Source organism: Euprymna scolopes, chromosome 32 (genome assembly GCF_053919585.1).
Source record: "Euprymna scolopes isolate OS-2025 chromosome 32, ASM5391958v1, whole genome shotgun sequence".
In the NCBI taxonomy this organism is placed as follows: domain Eukaryota; kingdom Metazoa; phylum Mollusca; class Cephalopoda; order Sepiida; family Sepiolidae; genus Euprymna; species Euprymna scolopes.
The window spans coordinates 67,399,066-67,422,222 of record NC_136513.1 but is presented as its reverse complement, the minus strand read 5'-3'; the positions used below and the strand labels follow the sequence as shown (position 1 = coordinate 67,422,222).

Sequence of the window (23,157 nt, the reverse complement as noted above, 5' to 3'; positions counted from 1 at the left end):
AATTTAACTACATGTATATTAATTGTTAGCACGTCTTTTTAGCACTGTTCCAAACATTTCTGTAGACGGTTCAATCAGCTTGAGATGCATGTTTTTATTTAGACACAAACAAATTGAAAACACATCATAGTAAAAAAAATGGATAAAAAAATTCATAAGACAAAAAAAAATCACATTTATTCATGTAAATAAATATTAACATTTTGATAGTTTTGATACAATTTTATTTATCTTTTATATAAGACCGTAAAGAAATGAAACAAAAAAGGAAATCAATTCCTCAGAGCAATGATGTGTGTGTGCTTTGTTTTTTTTGAATTTACCATTTTTTATTGAATTTAAAAGCAAAAAAAAAATGCAACATCACTAGCAAATGAGAGGGAGCAGTCAGTCACACTCTCTGCTTTCTCTATGTAGGGTTGTTAATGGAAGAGAGAAATGAATAGGGATAGATAGATAGATAGATAGAGAGAGAGAGAGGTCAGTCATCTTATTCCCTTTTTGAACTCTTGCTTATGTGCCGTAGTATATATTTCTTTTTAGTTAATGCTATGGGAACTCACCCATTCACTTGTAATCAACTCTTCTAATTATTATAAAAACTCCAAGTCTACTACTCTTGGGAGGAATTATTGCGATACAACTAAGACTACAGACTCTCTAACTTACCAATCGGAAAGTACCGACAACCTTTCTTTGTATTCACTTTCTTGTACAAAATATATGCTTTCCTCCCTAAACCTGTTATTTGAGTCATTTTTGTATTACCTTTTCCTAGGGTCACAACAGTTTAATTTAAATTATGCCCTTCCCCTCTGATAATTAATCAGTAAGTATATTGTGAAAGGTTTAATAAATTATGCCTTTTTAATTGAATCACTTTAATTAATTACAGTTAATATCGACAAAACTTGTGCACACACACACACACACACACACACGCACATATGATGATTGCTGCATCTTTCCAGATGATCGCCGTCACATTGAGTTCTCCCAATCTTGTTGTCCATGCCATCTCAGATGACTCTGCACTCTCGCTGCAGATGTGACATACAAATTGAGCAATTTCCACTGAGTTGACTTCCTCTGCAGGTTGAAGGGTATTCCTATGAACAATCACATGTCTTCTCAAACCAGCAGTGGACTTGCAAACTTTGATGCATGTTAAACAGATCGTTTGGTTCGGACTAATAGATGCAGAGTTGACCTGAATAGGAGTTTTGTTTGACTTAAGATGGTTGACGCAGCCAGCTTTTGACAAAAGCACTCATTCAAAAGTGTCGCATTTCCAGCTCTGTGTGTCATGGTTAAGATCATCAATAAAACCTTTGCAAAGCTCTTGCTTCAGATTGCTGTGGGCCTGCTTTCTTTTCTCTAGAGCGTCACAACTCTCACGTACAAGCTTTTTCCACTTCGGCCTTTGCAGAGTAAGTTCTTCCCATGTGTCGATGTCGATTTGTAAGACTTTCAAATTATTATTTGTAGAATCCCTGAACCTCTTCCTAGGCTTGTGTTGAGGGCGCTTGCCATTTTCCAGCTCCCTGTAAAAAATTTGTTTTGGCTGCCTACAATCTTTCATTCGAACCAGATGTCTACCCAACACATGTGACATCTGATTACAAGGGTCTCAACACTAGAGCAACATGCTCTCACAAGGTCTTCAGTATCGGGTATTTGTGCTTGCTGCTTGATGTTTAAGATACGTCTCAAGCATTTTTGGTGAAATCGTTCAAGCTATTTAATATGCCTTTGATGCAATGTTCATGTCTCCGATGAATACAACAGTGTGGTTAGCACACAGGTCTTGTAAATGCAGATCTTAGTTCTGTCTGTGATGCCACAAGCAGACCACACTCTCTTCTCCAACCTTTCAATGCCTTCTGAATTCATCTGCGGATTTCAGTGTCGAGACAGCCATCCCTCAACAGGTACACAATGAATCAACTACTCCCAGTCTAACACCACAGACCATGATGTTCGGCTCCATGTATGACTGGCCCGGTGGAGTTTTGTTTTAGACAGACTGATCCTCAGACCAAAGGCAGTGCAGGAGTTAGCAAAGCTATCCATTATATGCTGTATATCAGTCTCAGTGTGCGACAAAAAAACAGCATTGTCTGCATAAGACATGGTGCAGCTTGGCTCTGGCATTAAATCTTCTAAAATTAAAAATGCGACCTGTGGTTTGAAACTTTAACATGACACTCTTATCACAATCCCGAAACGCATGAGCAAGTAGAGCAGCAAAATATATAGAGAAAAGAGTAGGGGCAAGAATATCACCTTGTTTGATACCATTGTCAACTGGGATTTCATCAGACAATTTTCCATTAAATGAGACTTGAGCTTTCATGTCCCTGTGCAGTTCCTTGAATATTCTAACAAAGGTTGGAGGACACCCTAATTTCTCTAACATTAACTGGAAAGCATCCCTATTGATGGTGTCAAATGTTTTGGTTAGATCCACAAACACTTGATACAGCAGTATCTGTTGTTCAATGCATTTCTCCTGAACTTGCTAGGCTGAAAAAATCATATCCATAGTTCCTCTGCCAGACTTAAAGCCACTTTGTGACTCTGGAATAGCATTAGGATAGACATCCTCCAGTAACCTGTTTAATAGAAGTCGTGTGAGAACTTTCTCAGCAGCTTCCAAAAGCGTAATCCCATGGTAGTGGTCATAAACATTCTTCTGTCCCTTTCCTTTAAACAGGGTCACCAAGACACCATCATTCCAATCCTGTGGAACAGGAGAACCTTCACAGATTTCCTCAACAAAACCAAGGATAGCGTTAGCAATATTCACACCTCCAATCTTAAGAAGTTCCACCGGAACACATCCAAACCAGGTGCCTTATCACTACTGACTTATGCGATAGCCAACTGCACCTCAACCAGACTAGGCAAACGACCCATTCTGAATATGATATCACAGGCTATCAATTGCATCAGCATCTACTACTGAGGGATTGTGAAACACATCAGTAAAGTGCTCCTGCCATTTTTTCAAGATATTTTCTGGATCCTTAATGAAAACAGAACCATCTTTCGACATCAGGGGAGATATTGAAGAGGTAGGAGGACTAAATACTTGGCACAGGAGTCCATAAAATTCCTTCGAATTCTTTGTGTCAAACGCCTTTTGGATCTGCTCCGTTATATTCATCCACCATTGGTTTTTCATTTTTCTTAGCTCACGTTGCAAATGTGGCTTTGACCTCTTTGTATTGTCCCAAATTATTTGTATGATCAGAATGATCTTCATGAAGTAAAGATTCATAAATTGTCTGTTTATTCATCAGCAACTGATTAATTTCAAGATTGTTATCGTCAAACCAGTCCTTGTTCTTATCCCTCTTGAAGCCAAGAACTTCACCACCAGCAGAATAAACCTGAGTCTTGAAATTCACCACTGTACCATCAAATGCAAGATTATCAAGCTTTTTGGCCATACTTTTTTGAACTTCAGGCAACTTAAACTTGGCGACATCAATAGAGCTAGACACCTTAATGCCACTATGATGAACTTTCTTATGGATTTGTAGATTAAACTTTCTTCTCATCAACTTGTGATTGGTGTCACATTCAGCACTGCACATGACGCCAACAGTATATGCATCTTGAAGGTCGCGTTTTCGAGTTATGATGAAGTCAATTAGGTGACCATGTTTTGAACGTGGATGTATCATAGTAGCTTTGTGCTTCAGTTTACAGTGAAAAAAGTGTTACAGATAGCAAGATTAAATTCTGAACACAGCTCTAGTAGCTTAAGGCCATTAGCATTCATGGTACCGATACGATAGCGGCCAAGAGAACTCCAGATCTCATAGTCTTTTCCAACACGGGCATTGAAATCACCAAGAATAACAAGTTTTTCATAAATTGGTGTAGAAAGGGTCATCCAACCATCCAGAATGCAGGACAGCGCTTGTCACTGCAGAGTTACGGAGACTTGATATAGATATTGCTGCTCTGTCAGAAACCCGTCTCTCAGGAGAAGATCAAATAACAAGAGGTATCATCAGGCTACACTCTCTTCTGGATTGGTAAACCGGAGAATATCCGTAGACATGGTGGAGTCGGTTTTGCGATTAAAACATCCTTGGTTGATACTATGGAATTTCCTTCCAGTATCTGTGACCGCATCATGAAACTTCTCTCATGCAACAGATTCATCACTATTCTTTCGGTCTATGCACCAACCCTTCAAGCAAATGAAGATGACATCTTGTGTTTCTATGAGTCTCTGCGCTCTGTTGTTGCATCTACACCAATATATATATATATATATATATATATATATACACACACACATAAACACGCACACACACACACACACATATATTAAAAGAAAATAAGTTTAAAAGCGATAAAAATAACATGTTAATTCATCTTGATCCTTGTGGCATAATGGTTTATGCACATATTGTCTGAGGTTCAAATCGTAGAACAGTCAAGCTATGCTGATGAGCAGTAGTACAGCAAAACCTGTGTTTATATATATATATATATATATATATATATATATATATATATATATATATATATATATTGTTGCTCATTGTTATCCTCAACAACTTGGCAAGTGGTTTTGGGAATTATTTTCTGCACATTTTTTGATTCCTTCTCTTTTTTAAACTTTGCAAATACTTCGAATCATTTTTAGTGTTTGTCTGAATTACATTTCAATGTGAAAAAAGTGAAAGGAAAAGAGAAGAAATAATAGGATGAACAAAGAGAGAAAAAAGTTTATATCAGCTTGGCAACTTTCCTATGCTTGTCTTGCACATGAATTTCTAACGGCAGATGGAAACTAATCAGCACGTCGGGTTGAATTTGATGAAGAATTCCTTGTATCATTACTTGAAAAAAATATGGAAGTATCAGTTGAAGAATCGGCAATGAAGTTGTGCTCAAACCATACAATAGTTCATTCTTATCTTGAACAACTTGAGAAAATTCATAAGATTCAAAAATGGTTGCTTCATAAATTGTGTGGAGGCAACCATATATCACAATTTGAAATTTGCAGACAAATTCTTTCAAACATAAACAAGATTTTTCCTCAAAGCTGATTATACATGTCCGATCATGTAAAACGATAGGAAATCTTTTTTTTTTTTTGTCTGCTTGTCCATTGACGATTTCTTAGGGTGATATGGAAGGGGAGATATTTTCAGATTATATCTTACACACAAACTTTTAGGGATCATGGTAGTTTTGTTTGTTTTTAGATTAAGCTCAACTTTAGATTAAACTTAATCCTTCTCACTTGTTGCTAAGCTAATTGTGTTTATGAGTTTTTTAAAATTTGAGTGCAGTTGAAACGTTGACAAAAAATCAGGTTCTTCCTTACGATCATATCGCCATATTTTTAGATTTTAATTCAATATTTAGATTGGATGAACTCTGAAAATTTCAATACATTTTGATAATAAACAAATAGTTTGATATTTCTAGATTTTGTGAGATGAGGATTGATAATTTGTATGATTTGAATTATTTGGACTGCTGTTCTCATCTTGAGTGTCATTTGCACAACATTTCAACTGACCTTCATTGGTTCTCAAACTCGGGAATCTTTACTGTTGAACTTGGGAATCTTTACTGTTGAACTTGGGATTCTATGTGGAATTTGGAATGGAATCTTTATTTTTTCCATTAGAGTAGATTGCTTTCAACCCATCAGGTATGACCAGGTGGAAGTCTTAAGTAATTTGTAATGATACTCTCAGTATCATCTGTACCTCTAACGTCTTGAAGCCTGTCACTTAGAGCGATTATTAATTATCACTTATATCCATTGCGACATAGGTTTTTGCAGAAGATAGTTTTTTTTAAATTTTAAATATGACTCAACTTGATAAATGTTTTGAAGGAGAAGGCTTGTTTCATTTTTGACTCCTACTTGCTTTAGGATTCATATCCTATGCTACTTATGGCCACTCGCTAATGCCTCCTTTATTTGGTTTTCTCAAAAAAAAAAGAAAAACTTTTGTCTTTCTATTTCTTTGTCCCAATGAAATCCAACCACCTTTTTTTATTCCCACTTATTCTGGCCTCCATTTCCAATCACTACCTGTGACTGCCTTTTAATGCCAGGAGAAGAGGGGGGGGGCAGGAGGAACAGTTCTTAACTTGTGGTTTTCTTCAAAGAAATATTAAAATTTCTTTTTCTATTTCACTGTTCCAATGCAATCAATCACCTCTTTTTATTTCCACTTATTATCTGTCACTGCCACCTGTTGCTGATGCTTTGAGAGTTTTTTTTTTACACAGGTATCACCACATTATCAAGGCCAAGAGGCCACTCGAGGATAGAGGTTAAAGAGTGTACAGAAGAAATTTGACAATATAGTAACCAATTCGGTAAATTTGTTAACTTATATGGAACAGCTCATCAAAACTTGTTTACGTTAGACTTAAAGACAACCATATTGTAGTCAGCCAGAAAGCAGGAAAATGGAAGACAATTCCACAGGCGTGCAGTTCTAAGAAAGAAGCTTTCTTCATGGAATCTACGTTTAGGTTTAGGCACAGATAAAGAGTGGGGGAATTATTGATAGTGTTTTCAGCTAGACGAGTGTTTCTTGTGAAAGTTTGGTGAGGGGGGACCATAGACTGAAGCTCAGTCGAACACTTTCCATGAAAATAACGATACATCAGAGACAAACTCGCAACATCTCTTCTGTGAGATAGAGGTTGCAGGGAAGAGAAAAGGACATCTTCTACGAGGGTAGATGAGTTATGGATCTTTCTTCCATTTGGATTTCTCTAAAATAGCAATATTAAATTTTCTTTTCAGTTTCTCTCATTCTGATTCGTTTCATTTTCATTATCAATCAGCATTACACAAGCCATTAGAAGTACAACAGCTTCAGCAAAAATCATGTTGCTAGATTTGGGGGTAAAAGTGCAGGAGCTTGTTATGTTCAGTGGTTCCTAATTTTTGCAGTAGAAAAGGAACTTCTTTTAGAGTCTTCCCAATTTTTACAATCTATTTTATAGATATTCATGCCTTCTGAAATATGAAGTGAAGGTTTTATCTTCATCTAGAGAATAAATGAAATTGTCAATTGCATTTTGAGAAAAAGCATTTTCATTCTCAGTATTTTTACAATATTTGTAACAATAATTCTTCCTGTTTTTGCTGTCTTCTTCATTTTTCTGTTGTTCCAGTGGGAGATTTTGTCATTTTTCTTCATTTTACAATTGCTATTCCATTTGATGTATAACCAATTCTCGCAGAGTAGATTTGAAGTCTTCCCCATTTAAATGTGTCAATATTGATGTATTTGCTTCACCATAATTGAAAGGGTAGGGTGGGACTTTTTTTTTACTTTTTAAATTTATGACTGGTCACAACTTGCTGAAACTCTAGTAAGTTCACCTTGGAAGTCAATTGATTGTAAAGTATCAGAGATGTTATTTTCACCAAAAATGTTCAGCCTTTATCCACACCATGAGAAATATTCGTAAAAAGAACTATGTGTTATATTAAAATGAAAAATAATCAGTAGAAATTGAAAACAATGCAAATAAATATTTAATTGATAAGATGTACTTTTGCAAAGCAATATACAAATTAGTTAATCTTATGACTTCGGCTACATACATATGGTCAGCATATTGTTTTATTGTGTGAAATTAAAATCAGTGTTGTAATCTTACTGTTAAAGCAACATAATTGTACATTAGAGTTGTTTGAATAAAGTTTTTTTTTTTTTCTTTATGATTTTCCTTCAGGTTTTCCAGATTACCTTCATACGATCCCAGCTAAAACAACAACAAGTACACAACTGAGAATGCAGGCTAACAGGTTAGTAATAAATTCTTCTCGGTTAAACATCATGCAAAATTCATAATTTGTATGAGTGCAAAATATTGGCTGACAATTTTTTATAGATTGCAAGATTAAAGTATAATTTATTTCAGCAGTTGTCATAGAGAAAGGTAGAAGTAGGCATTTTTTTTGATATCTTACATATTTATTCAAAACTTCAAAACATATTGTCTAAAGTAATATGCTTTTGAAGTTGAGAGTTGAACGAATTTCCAAATGCATGTAGTTTGATCTGAGTGCATCTGTTGTCCAATTGGTTGGTTTAGTTCTTCACCCCCATCAGGTTGAGCCGGCTTCCTTCCTGGCATACACCACATCACAAACCATAGCAGCTAATGCAGCAATCCTGACTAGCCAATCACGATTCCACAGGCTGAAAATCAACTGCTTTTAGGCATCATTAAAATTGGGATGTGTTGGGGTTACATTCATATTCAAAATATCTCCCTTCCTCATAATATTTCTTAGGACTTAATTTTTTCAATCATGGAGTTGGTCCCTAGGCATCAGCAGGACATCACTTTTGAATACTCTCCTTAATTGTTGTCAAAAACCTCTAGCTTTTGTCAATTGACTACCCTCATAAGCTATTTTTCACAGCGACAGAGGAAAATCATTCAAAGTCATTCATATTGATCAGGAAGGATCATTTGTTAGAGCAGTGAAAGCAGGGTAGTTTCAGAGGTATGTTGTCAGAAACTCATATTCCTAGAAGCACACCAAATTACTGACCATAATGAAATATGTCATTGTTGCAGACGAATTTACAAAATGTCGAATAGTTTGAATATATACATAAATATAATTTACAACTGATACAAAAATAGAGAACAAATGTTGTGAAGACAACTATAGTTGTCTCCCCTTGACTATTGTCTATAAAATACAACGATTGAACCTATTTTGTTAGTAATGTTAAATTACATTGAATAAAATCGGATAAAGCTACAATGGTTAACTATTCAACCTAGGTTGCTTTGGCTGAAAAATAGACTTGATATTCACACTTGATAGGCATTAGTTAAGGGGAAACAATTATGGTTGCCTTCATAACAGCAATATTCATTAGAAACTGAATAACTGCAAGTCTCTCCAACAATTCAGCTTACTCATCTTTATGTGTATGTAATCATTTGTATGCTGGTGCGCAATACACTAAAGAAACAAATATAAAGCTTTATATGAAAACCAGCTGACGGACATTTCTGTTCTGGGTTTTTCAACTTTTCTTGAGTTTTATAGACAAGATTAGAAGTTAAAAACTTTTTTTTTTTTTTACTCTTATTCGCCATAAACAAGGCATATTGTCACTTGGACATAAGGATCTACTATGTGGGGATCATGTCTAATGGGAGATTGTGGGGAGTTGAGTAGCGAGATGTCTGTTCAGATTACATCTAAACTTCTGCATGTTAGTTCAAAACTGCAATAGTAAAAACAAAAAACAACATAAAAAACACTTGCTTAGTCTGAAATAGTAGTAGCAGTAGTAGTCTTCCATCAATCAGTGTCAACCATGAGTGATGCATCCTTTGAATGCTAGCATGGGTGGTGTAATCTAAAGGACAGGCTGTTGCTCAAGTAGCACACCCCTCCCCTTCTCCACGTCACTGATGGATCCAAAGGAATAGGCAGGCTGATACAGAAGCTGCTAGAATGGAGCTCTAGGTGGTAACCTTAAGATATTTACTCCTGTAAAATATATTGGTGAACATTTATTAAATATTTTTAATCAATTTTTCATAAAAGATAAATGTTTTTCTTCAAAGTAAACAATTTGATGTAAATAATAGTTGTTCAGTCAACTAAAAGGGGATGTTAAAAATGCAGAAACATTTTAATTTTGCATAATGAGTTTGCAAAAGAGTTCAAGAATTTCTGACATTAATAAGGACATCAAATTGAAGATTCTAATTTTAAATCTGCAGTTTGGCTCTAAGATCAACCGTTTAACTGTGATGCCAAGACACACACACACACACACACACACACACACACACACACACACACACACACACACACATATATAAACAATTATTATTTTGTTTATTAATTGTTTTTACACTTTAAAAAAATAAAATTATTTCCTTTATATTTTAACAGTTTTGTCAGAAATTACATTTAACCGTTGTCTACTCCTATGCTTTCATTTTTGATTTTTAGATAAACAAATCGCACCCATAACTCTTAGCATAATTCAAGGTACCCCTGATCTTTAGAATCAGCTTTTCCTTCCTGAACTCACTTTAATTCATCTAAAACTTTTCAAACAGCGTTGCATGACATAAGACCATTTAATATTTTGTAACATCTAATCACATTTTTTTTAGATTGATGCCGCTTTACTCTATAAACTTGTCATTTTTTTCTTTTTCACTGCAGTTTAGCCTGGCATGCGATGGTTAATCATTTTATACATGTGTGTGGGTGTGTTCTTTGATAGGCTTTCCTTTTTTCTTTTCTGCCAAATTTTAAAGAATTTTTATTTTTTTAAAATATGTTTTTGTGCAACAAGCACAAAAAATATGCCTGACATCTTAAGTTTAAGGAGAGATGTGAAATTGTGTCTGTGTGTCTTCACTGTACAGATTGTCTTCATCTGCTTTCAACATAGTCAGTTTATATAGTCTCTGTCATTACCATAACAAATAGATTTTACTTTCAAACGAAATCACAAATTTAAAACGAACAATATTTTATTTTGAAATGTTACCATGATACTTGGTTTCTCTACTGAACAACAGATTTGCAATTATAACAAACATCTCTTCCAACCAAACATAAACAATTCTCCTGCTTAAGACCCACAGAAACCAAACTGACCCTTCTGCCTATTTTGTTGAGATATATATCGATGTTAGTTGAATTCCACTCTGAAACGACTCGAGAGTTATCAGATGTTAAATCATGGATGTAAAAACTGACTGATCCTGGAGGCCACAATCTTGAATAGACATAACTTTTAAAAGTCTCAAGTGGTTCATAATCACAGCATGGCATTTCACCTTAAAGAGGCAATCACTTTTCAAATTAGAGAAATCACATTTTTTATGGTCAAACTCCAGTCAGATATTTTTCCTGTCAACAATCTGTCGTCTGCAGCATCCAACTATGCACACGATTAAACTTGAAACGTTGTGCATGCTAACAAAGTGAAGTGTTAGGCTAAACATCAGAAGTTGGGTAGACTGAATTCATCCTCTCACTTTTCATGTTCTGACAGTATCCGCATTCATTTCTAAAGTTACTTATGAATATAATTAAAGTAGGAAAAGAAATGGAACACGTACATCAAGTCTGTTGCCAAGGTCGCTGGAAAGATGGTGGGATCCTTCTACCGCTCCAGAAGATATCTCACTACTGATGCAATTCTCTATCTATATAAAAGCCAAGTACGTCCAAGGATGGAATACTGTTGCCATATCTGGCAAAACAGCCTATCCTGCCTTGACAGAGTACAAAATAGACTTTGTGGCTTAGTGGGGGATGCCCTTTTCTCTACCCTGCAACCTCTCTCCCACAGAAGAGACGTTGCAAGCCTGTCCTTGTTTTATCATTATTTCCATGGCAGATGCTCGTCTGAACTCCAGTCTCTGGTCCCCCCTCGCCAATCTTTCACGAAAAACACCCGTCTAGCTGAATCCACTGTGAAAAATTTCCCCCACTCTTTATCTGTGCCTAAATCAAAACGCGGATTCCATGAACAAAGCTTCTTTCCTAGAACTGCACATCTGTGGAACTCTGTTCCATCTGCCTGCTTTCCTCCGGACTACAACTTGGATGTCTTCAAGTCCAATGTTAACAAATTCCTAATGAACCGCCCCCTTAAGTAAACACTTCAGCAAATCTCCTCACTAAATTAATGTACTTGCAATAACCCTTATCCCTGAGTGGCTTCCGGGCCTTGATAAGTGGTGATCACTGTGTAAAAAAAAAAAAAAAAAAGAAAGCCATTCAATCTTGTACATGTATGTGTATATTTATGTATGTATCTGTATATGTTTGTGTGTGTTTATGTATGTATCTGTATATGTTTGTGTATATTTATGTATGTATCTGTATATGTTTGTGTGTGTCTTTGAATGATGTTTCTTTTGTTTCATTTTTACCAAATTGTGATTTTTTTCCTCCTTTTTTTAAATTTTCATTCATCAGGGAAAAGATTACCAAACAAAAAATAAATTCTGCAAAAACAAAAACCATGCTCAAACCAAAAGATGATTTCTTGAAAAAAGAAATTCAGCAGAAGATTTCTCCTGGCAACGAGAAATCCAAGAATGTAAAATCAACTCCAAAATATCGGTAAGTTTTGCATTTTATTCATAGTCTGTATTATAGTTGGCCATTTTTTGTCTTTCTGCTTGTCTGTTTGGTGGTCACTTCATTTGTTTCTATTTAGTTGTGAGAGACAATTGATACTTCCTGCACAGAGTCCCAAACTAGAACTGCTTTGAGTCCAGTGGTAAGAAGTAAAAAAAAAACGACTGGAAACAAAGTTGAGAAGTCTTTTACATACAGCACTTGGTATTCCCAAATGGTCACTCATTTAATACTGACCAGGATAAACATTACTTAACTTTAATGATCTAATGAGAACCGAGATGTCAATGTGATAATGCTGTATTATGGTTCCCACTTATAGGTTCCCAAACTACATGCCAGAATTGCACTAAATCTGACATAAAGCATCCTTGAAATGGAAGAGGGATGCAAATACAAATATTAATAACTATTACTATTAGGAGAGGAGATAGCCAATAAACGTATTGAATGTATCACTGTGAGAATTTTTTTTCTCTTCACACCTATTTTATTAATTATATTTTTATTTTATTAATTATATTTTTAATATTTTATTTGCAAGCAGAAACAAAAATAAGTTCAATATTGTTGTTGCCTTACGATGAATTGACAAAGAGACAATTTAATAAATACACTAATGTTATTAATTCATTATTACTTCTCCAGAGATTTTGTACTCAATATCTATATAAATAAAACAGTAGATGTATGTGTCCGTGTGAAAATATTTAACCAATAAACTCTTGAAAAATGTTTTGGTTTCGATTCTAGCTGATGGCACTCAAGCCATTTTTTTTCAACTTTTAAAATCAGAACTATATATCTATAATATAAAGCTGAGTGTGTGTGTGTGTGTGTGTGTGTGTGTGTGTGTGTGTGTGTGTGGTCACGAATAGACTCCTATATGGGTGACTATTTTAAAAGCTGACTACATGTAATGATAGAAGATGTATCGAGACACAGGAATGGGTATGTTTGATTTGGCAGAACGCTGGTTCATTAAAATTGTGGGGTCTGCGTCCGCACCTGGTCCACAAAGTATGGAAATAAAAAATTAAAAATAAAAAAAAAAACGTTCACAAGTGTTTTTGATATAGATGTACATAAGACTACTTTGATAAGTATGTTTTAACTTAAATAGGGATAGTATAATAAAATTGTGGGGTCTGCATTCGCGCCTGGCCTCCATAGAATGGAAATAGGCACAAACTTTAATATAGACTTTTCATATCTATTTGCGTAAGTATACTTTGATAATTATGTTTCAGTTTGAAGAAATATGGTATAATAAAATTATGGGGTGTTCGTTCGCGTCTGACCTCCATAGAATGGAAATAGGTTACAAAGTTTAACAAGGTTTTTTAATATAGATCCACAGAATACTGTGATAAGTGTCTCAGTGTGAACAGGTATGGTATAATAAATTATGGGATTTATCTATTTTATTTTTACTTTCATCATATTTTGCTTTGGTTTTGATACCCCCAAATTCGAAGCTATCTCTTTACAACCCTTCCTTTTCATAACCTATCATACTTTCATAAATCAGAGTCCATTTTCTGTAGGCGGTTTTTGAACCCAGTCAACGACGGGTACTTTTGCTAGTATATATATATATATATATATATATATATATATATATATATAACTACTTCATTTACTCACATAAAATTAATATACGAAAGTATAAATTTATGCATAAACTTTAAGTATTTACTTCAAAAGTGCTCAATACGTAGGTAGAGCTAGTTAGTAATTTATAAAATATATATGGCGATTAAGCTACACTGAATATTCCGCGTTTCATCCACTCTAGGATTCTTCAGGCTTATGTGCGAATTTTGTGGTTGTCTGTCGTTTTTTTAATTTTTTATATACGCACCTTCTATTGAGATTTTAGTTAGCCAATCAGCTTTCTAGTATCCGCCGCGCCCTTCCTATCAGCCAATGAACATGCACTTACAGGACAAAGGCCCATTTGACCTCTGGTTGACCTGATTCTTTGTGTGCGTTCTATTTAGCCCGGATATCTAGGTTTTAAATCTAGGTTAGTTTTTTTGTTGTTTTTTTAATATTAGTTTATATATATATATATATATATATATATATATATATATATATATATATATATATATATATGTTATTATTATTATTATTATTATTATTATTATTATTATTGTTTACAATATGTAATTGTGTTTTATTTTAATTTGTAATATTTATAATTATAATAATTACACACACACACACAAATATAGAGAGCTTATCTTGGGAGGATCGAAATAGTAGAATAGTAAATAAAAATTATAGCCAAGATAGTCAGGAGCGTAGGTAGATGTTAGATTTGGACTGTGATTGTTGTGATAATTTTAAGGCTGTGATGAAAGTAAAAATATGAATATTTTATTGTTTGTATTTTGAGGTACTGGATTGAGAAATATATTAAGAAAAACAATTGTAGCATTCCATCAGTGATCGAAAGAGGATCGGAGAAAAGAACAGAGCAAGATTTATGATCGAAGTGAGTGGATGTTCCATCTTTTTATCCCTCCAGCTAAGATTGGGAAGTTGACTGCATCTGTAAAGTGGAGTGTACCAAGAGCAAGTCGTCATTCTACTATAATAAAATATAAAATGTAAAAAACTTTTTTGTTTTAATTCTTGATTTTTGCTGCAGAACTTTTAGCATTTTTGAATCAGTACAGAATGAAACATAATAACTTGATACTTAATGTTAAATGCGATCAAACTTGGGTGGAAAAACATCTTAGATTGCCACAATCATCACAACAGTCCAGAATCATTGACATTGACCAATAGCAACAGAACATACATACATACATACATACATATATATATATATATATATATACTTGTTTATTGTTATATAAACATGCTCACATCCCGCTGCTACAAACAGCCACTTGTTTCAATCAAACAACAGATATGATCAGGCAGCGACTTGACTATTCAAATGTTCAATGAATAATGCATGTTCAATGAATAATAATAGTTTATTCGGGATGTGAGCATGTTTATATAACAATAAACAAGTATTATCAGCTCTTTTTATTGAGCACTATCTAACAACCTCGTTGAATTCACTAGTCCACTACTTTTGAATAAAAAAAAACGAGTATATATATATATATATATATATATATATATATATATGTGTGTGTGTGTGTGTGTGTGTGTGTGTGTGTGTGTGTGTGTATCAATTGAGAAATAGCAGAAGCACTAGAGGATGACCTCCGATCTGTAGTGCAATGGGGACATAAATGGATGGTCACATTCAATGCTGCCAAGACTAAACTTGTTTCCTTCAATAATTACAAGAAACCTTCTCTACCACCAACAGCAATGGCCAATGACTCTTTATCTGAAAGTACATCCTTTAAACTTCTTGGCCTAACGCTCTCAGGAAACATGAGTTGGAACAATTACATCGAGAGTATCACCAGGACCGCTGCGAAGAAGGTAGGTTCTCTCTACTGTGCTAGAAAGATACTAACGCCCGGAAGTATCCTATACCTCTATAAGGCCACCATTCGCCCATGTATGGAGTATTGTTGTCATATTTGGGCTGGTGCATCTGCCACTAGTCTCTCGCTCCTTGACAAGGTTCAAAAGAGAGTCCCCAATCTGATAGGTCCTGAACTGTCATCTAAACTTCAGCCCCTGTCCCATCGACGAAATGTTGCATCCCTCTGCCTTTTCTACAAGTACTTTAATGGTGAATGCTCTGACGAACTGCAAGCACTTGTGCCCCCTCGACATAAATACCCCCAACAAACCCGACAAGCAGCTAAATCCCACCCCTTCACAATAGAGATCCCTAGATGTAAGAGAGTCTTCTACTCCAATAGTTTCTTCCCCAGGACAGCTAGACTTTGGAATTCCCTGCTGAGTCCCCGCTTCCCCAACTGTACTGACATGTAGAAGTTCAAGTGTAACGTGAACCGACATCTTGCTTCCCAACTCCCTACACAGTACCCCTGACAACAAAGTGGCAATATGCCTTGTTTGGAGTGAAAATGTAATAATAAAATATATATATATATATATATATATATATATATATATGCTAGCAGGCTGCCTGGCATTGCCCCATTGTAAAATATGCTTAAATATGATATTTTGATTAATGCAGATTTCGAATTTATTATTATATTGGACCCAATATAATAATAATGATTTAAAAGGTTTTTAAAAAAATATGACTCATGCGCCATGGAGAATCAAAACTAAAATGTTTAGCTTACGATTTACTTTTCTTTTTTTTTTTACATTAAAATCTGAGCTATAAAGACATGTTTGCTGCAAGGCTAAAAATTAAAATATGAACCAATAGCTATTATGTTACGCATACATATTCGTAATGCCATCGTTCGAACTTCACCTGGCAAATTCCATTTCTTTTTTGTATAAGTTATTCTTTTTGGAATAGATTAAACAGAAGGGAAGTGCTTCTACAGAAATTGAACTTAACCAGATCTACTTTTGCAATAATGACTCAACAGAATAAAAACTTAAAAGTGTCACTTTCGATTTGCTTTACCGGACAAAAAATTATTAGTTTAACTTTTCCTACTTTTTATTTGACTTCTTGTTTCATCTTTCATGTTCATGTTTTTTGTTTTTTGTTTCTTGTGTCATGTTTCATGTTCATGTTTTTTGTTTCTTGTTTCATGTTTTTTAATTTCACCTATCACTCCACAAATCGGTACTTATGCAGAATACTGACTGTAAGTACAGTCAGTATTCTGCATAAGTACCGATTTGTAACATTTGTACTTACTGTAACACTTAGCATGAATAAAAACACTCAAGACTGAATTAACATGGTAACAAACAAGTCGTCAAGATCGCATCATCATAATGGCAGCTCCTACGCTCTCTTTATTTACACTTAATATCGGAAAACAACTACGCCCTCTGATTATAAGGGGCCATAATTAGTTCCATTAGAATTACTGGTGTAAGGGAAGTAATTCTGCCCAATATTACTTGGAATCACAAACATAATCGTTCAATTTTATGGGTGGTCTCCGAATACATCCTGACCTGCAAGTGGATGGTGATGCCAGTTTTTCCTCTACTGCTGGAATCCCTGCAGCTTCATCCATATGTCTTCTTTCAGGTACTAAACTTTCCTCAGAAACTCCAGGTGTGCCAGTATTCTCAAGGTTCTCTGCAGCGTTATCTGTCTATATCTCATGTGTCAATTCTTCTGTTGCCATTTATAAGAGTTTCACAAGTTGGTCTGCATATCTCCTTACTGTCCCTCCACCGGTCTCCACTTCAAAATTCACTGCTGCCAATTGTTTAGTAATGGTACCTTCAATCCATCGTTAAGCAGATCCGTAATTCTGCAAGAGTACATGATCGGCTACTTTAAATTCACAAAGTGGTACCATTACTCCCCCCCCCTTTCCATTTTATTTTTCATGTTCTTGAAGCCTTATAAGTATCTGGCTTTACCAAATGAAATTCCATTTTTACCTGCAATTTGGATATCAGCTTGGCTAGAGAAACCCCAGGTGATGAGTTGGGAATTATCCTATAGGTGAATAAAAATCTGTTCACCTTGGTTTCGAGTGTTGCATTGTGGTCTGTTTCCATTCAAGCGCTTCCTTGAATGTGCACACACAGCACTCTGCTTGTACATTTGAGGACAGGTGGTAAGGAGCTGTGAAAATGTGCCGAATTCCATTGGCATTCATGAATGCTTTGAATTCTTGACTTGTAAAGCAGGATCCTTGTTTTATCGTTATTTCCATGGCAGGTGCTCGTCTGAACTACAATCTCTGGTTCCCCCTCACCAATCTTTCACGAAAAACACCCGTCTAGCCGAATCCACTGTGAAAAATTTCCCCCACTCTTTATCTGTGCCTAAATCAAAACGTGGATTCCATGAACAAAGCTTCTTTCTTAGAACTGCACGCCTGTGGAACTCTGTTCCGTCTGCTTTCTTCCCACCGGACTACAACTTGGATGTCTTCAAGTCCAATGTTAACAAATTCCTAATGAACCGCCCCTTTAAGTAAACACTTCATCAAATCTCCACACTAACGTAATGTACTTGCAATAACCCTTATCCCTGAGTGGCTTCCGGGCCTTGATAAGTGGTGATCATTGTGTAAAAAAAAAAAAAAAAAAAAAAAAAAGGAACCATTGTCACTCACAACCAATACCAGTAGTCCATGTGTTGTGAAGATCCTTCTCATTTTCTCAATTGTGGCGATTGCAGATGTTTTCGTTATTCATATCTCTGTCCATTTTGAATGAGTGTCCACTAATATCAAAAACATGTGTCCCAAAAATAGATCCGCATAATCTATGTGAATTCTTTCCCATAGCAAACTTGGATATTCCCAGCAATGGATGGGAGTCTTGCTGGGGTTGCTTTGATTAAGCATGCAGATTCCACAAACTTTTTTGGTTTTCTCAATATGAGCATCTAGATCCGTACGATCCCTATGTGTGTCTGATGCAATTGCTACAATACTTTCACTCTAAGTCTGGCCGGAATTACGACCCTACTTCCTCATGATACGGCACCATCTTCACATGTCAACTGTGTTCGCTTGTTGAAATAGGGTTTCATTGCTGTGTCTCTTATCGCCATTCTTACCACCGCCACAGCTACTAGAGCGTCAATCAAATTCATCAAATTCATATTCTGTTAGTGTTTGGTGTGGCATCTTTTTCCTGTGCATTGATTGGAAAACGACTCAGGCAATTTGCATTTCCATTAAGAGACCCAGCAAGATATTCCAACTGATAATTGTAGGCAGCTAGAAAGAGGGCCACCGAGATATAGAAGGCCTGTTAACTGAAAAATGACTGCAGGCAATGTAGGTAAGATTTGTCAAACTGTCACTGTCGATACTATATGAGGGCATTTTTAAAACGAGCATTAAACATGTTAAGAAAGGAAAGAAAGGAACCAATTCGATTAATAATTCGATAATTAATGAAACTGAACTTTATTCAATATAAAATATAAATATTATCTATATAAAATTATGTAATTTTAAAGCAATATACAATCTAAATATTATCTGTACAAAATTATGTAATTTTAAAGCAATATACAATCTAAATATTATCTGTATAAAATTATGTAATTTTAAAGTAATATACAATCTAAATATTATCTGTATAAAATTATGTAATTTTAAAGCAATATACAATCTAAATATTATCCATATAAAATTATGTAATTTTAAAGCATATACAATCTAAATATTATCTATATAAAATTATGTCATTTTAAAGCAATATACAATCTAAATATTATCTGTATAAAATTATGTAATTTTAAAGCAATATACAATCTAAATATTATCTGTATAAAATTATGTAATTTTAAAGCAATATACAATCTAAATATTATCTGTATAAAATTATGTAATTTTAAAGCAATATACAATCTAAATATTATCTGTATAAAATTATGTAATTTTAAAGCAATATACAATCTAATACTGATAAAACTGAATTATGAATTTAGGAAACAAACGATAAAAGAAACAAAACAATCAATTCTTGGCCTTTGCAATAAGATCACAGTGTAGTATCTGTTCTGATGCTACAATTCACCTTTTCTGTCCTTGGCCGGTGTAGGAGAAATCCTTCATGACTGAGACAATGTTCATTTTTGTTCCTATCCAGAGTGTCCCTTATTGGGGAGCTGGATTTTCCCCACAAGATTATATGTTGAAATATTTAAATAACTATTACTTGTATATTTGGATTTTCTGTTCTTCTATGTCCATTTTTCCCCATGTTTTTCATCAAAATGTGTAACGTATTTTCATTAGTTACATGGTTAAGAATCCTAAAAAATACTAAAAACTAAGAAAATATAGTAAACATCTACAATATTAAATCAGGGTGGTAGTGAATTTGGGAGGGGGACATTATTATTATTGTTTCACTCACTAGTTGTCTCACAGGCCATCATCAGTGATTGCTCACTAGCAGTAACCTGTGGTATTCGCTGGAGACCGAGTGACAACAAGTATCCCCAGATTTCCAGTGCTCTTCACTTGATCACTCATGCAGATGGTTGCACGTTATCGCAACAGCCGTTTGCTATTGATTTCTCATTGGCATCGGCCATTGGTGTTTCCTGGGGTTTGGGTGACACAATGCCTCCCCAAGGTACCAAATTTGAACTGCACACTTCCAGTGGAGATCTGCTTAGTACTCTCCCACCTCAAACTTTCCATACTCTCTGACTCCTCATGACTTGTTGGTGTGACGCAAGTTGATGTCATCTACAGTGTTTTTTTGCATTTCACGGGGAACGTGGACCCTGCGTAAATGGATTTTAATATAATGGCTGCTCCCGGAGGTTTTCTTTAACTTCACTTATATCTCGTACACTTTTTTTGTAATCGAGTGTGTATTTTATTTTTTGAATTTTTGGAATTTCTTTAATTAAATTTGATTCATACTTTTATTTTGTGCTTGTTTTATTTTCATTTTATTTTAATTTATTTTTATTTTTATATTAATTTTTCCACGCTAATATTTTTACTTTTTGTAACATTTATTTTTTCATACATATTCAAATAATGCTTTTGGCCTTTCTTTTTTTTTGCCTCAAATAGTACCTTCAAAAAAGTTTTCATGATTAAATAAATCAATGAAAACCTTTTGCGTATGCAGTTTTTAGGGAGCAACCATTAAATTAAAACCCGTTTACGCAGGGTCCACATTCACCGTGAAGTACTTTTATTTTTTATTATTGTTGTTGTAATAATAATAATAATAATAATGATAATGATAATAATAATGGTGCTTGTGCAGTGTACGCACCATGCTATATTTTAGATAGGATTTTCAAGTTAAATTTTATGGCATCTTTATTTTTACATTAAATTATTAGGTGAAATTGCAGAATAGTTAGAAAGCCCTGCAGATAAAATGTTATAAAACAAACAAACAAACAAACAAAAGCTTTTAAATTTTAAATGTATTTCAAAGAAATAAATTATGCTCGGTGCTAAAATATTGAATTCATCGATCGTTTTAGTTAAAAAAAAAAAAAAACAACAACAACAAAACAAAACTGTTCTGAAAAATGCTCCTAACTTTAAAATTCTTGGAAATACTGAATGAAAAGTTTTATTTATTATTAAAAGAACGGACTGAAAAATATTCTTATATAAAAATTGTGTTGCAGTTTACAAAAATAAAGAAAATGAAATATTCGCTTTCTTTGATGGATATAAAATTCAAAAAGAATCTACTTACTGTTATATTTTATTAGATTAAAATTACCCCAATGTGCAATTATTATAATTGCAATTATATACTCATCTAAATGGAGAATTGTTTTTTCTCTTTAGGAGAATGAAAAACATGCACAATCGAAGGCAACAAAAAATATTTTTTATGGCCACGTGGTTGAACACCGGATATTTTCTTTACCTACATGTTGATCTGGTAATGACGTAATGCTGTCATGTTCATTGGCCTACTCTCTCGGTAGCCGTGATTGAACCTGAGCTGCAGCAAGAAAAGGAATCAGTTTGTGTTCAGCAAATAGCCCCAATAACAACTTGTGGGCTGTAAACAAAGTAAAATTATTCCCATAAAAATATTGGTGTAACATTTTTTATCACAAAAATCAGGGCCAACCTCTCCTTCTCAATGTATGCATGGCTCTGTTCTGCTTCAGACAGTGTTTGTGATACTGGTTCTCCCTTCAACCTTCCATTCTACGAGCCATTACAGCTCCTAGTCCATTTCCCTTTGAAAAATCACCGTAACACTGGGCACCCCAAATTGTAGTCTGGTGGGCTGGTATAATCTCTGGTGAGTGTTTACTGTTAGCAATCCTGAGTTTCTTGATCCAATTCTAATTGCTGATAGGCATGGCTCAAGTCGAGCTTGCTAAATTTCTGACCCCCACCCCTCCAAAAGTAGCAAATATATTCTCTGTTCGGGATATGAGGTAGTTGTCACATGATGATTTACTGTTTGCTTGTAGTCTCTTCAGATCCGGATGCCACCATTATCATTTTTGGCAACGGGTACAATAGGGGCAGCCCATCTAGAGTACTCCACTCTTTTGTAAATTCCCTGGTTTCCAGGCAATCTAGCTCTATCTCAACATCTGTTTTTATGGCATAAGGCACTGGTCTTTCCCGACAAAATTTGGGACTCACTGTCTTATCAATGGGTATTTTCACCTTAAAGTTCTCTAAGCACCCCATTTCTTAACTAAACACCAACTTAAATTCTGTAAGAAGCTTTTCCAACCTTGAAAAGGAATCTTCCTGATATAAAGGAAACATGGCTCTCCAATTTAGCTCTACTTTATTTAACCAGTTGCGGCCAAGTAGTGTCGGTACATTTCCTTTTGCCACCAGCAAAAGTAACTGATGCTTTAACCCTTCATGCATCACTTTCACGTCTGTGATCCCATATGGTTTCACTAACTTGCCAGCATATGTTCTTAACTTTACATGGCTTTGATTAGATTCTGAATTCGGCCAATTTTCTGGAATTTTCTATGCCCATTACTGAGCATGAGGCCCATGTCCACTTCTATGACCACCTTCTTTTGGTTAATTAGTAGTTCCACTAGTACTGGTGGTGTCCGAAGTGTAACGACTGTGTACAAATGTAGGTTTTACATATTTATTTCCATTTTTTCTGCACAACAATTCTCCTCCACATTGTTCACCATCCTTCTTTCCTTCCCATGTGTTGTTGAATCAGATGGTCTGCTTTCTTCTTGTCTACATTTCCGACAAGTATGTCCAATCCGCCTACATTTAAAACATACCTTATTTTTAAACTGGCACTTATCCACAGCAATAACATTCTCTTTTCAATGGTAACCTGTGGACGAACGTTTCACTTTCACTCGTCGGTGCTCTCAGCATTAACTTGGAATATTTCCTTGCAGATTCCATGGACACTGCTATTTCAATGGCCTTGTACAAAGTTAGCAACCTTTCGCCAAACAAGCGCTCCTGTACATT

At 34.8% G+C, this 23,157-nt stretch overlaps 1 protein-coding gene across 2 annotated transcripts in view; it reads left to right on the top strand.

Annotated features, from left to right (window-relative positions):
* The window catches only part of LOC145256400 (protein FAM161B-like), a 70,033-nt gene that overhangs the window by 6,147 nt on the left and 40,729 nt on the right, over positions 1 to 23,157 (top strand). Inside the window, exons 2-4 of one of the 2 annotated variants that reach the window (XM_080115263.1) lie at positions 7,750 to 7,822; positions 12,002 to 12,148; positions 14,571 to 14,776. In XM_080115263.1, coding sequence (XP_079971389.1) covers positions 7,750 to 7,822; positions 12,002 to 12,148; positions 14,571 to 14,664 — 314 coding nt within the window. In that variant the 3' untranslated portion in view covers positions 14,665 to 14,776. Of the gene's footprint in view, positions 1 to 7,749; positions 7,823 to 12,001; positions 12,149 to 14,570; positions 14,777 to 23,157 lie in introns of those variants that run through there. The other variant, XM_080115262.1, reaches the window with a different exon arrangement.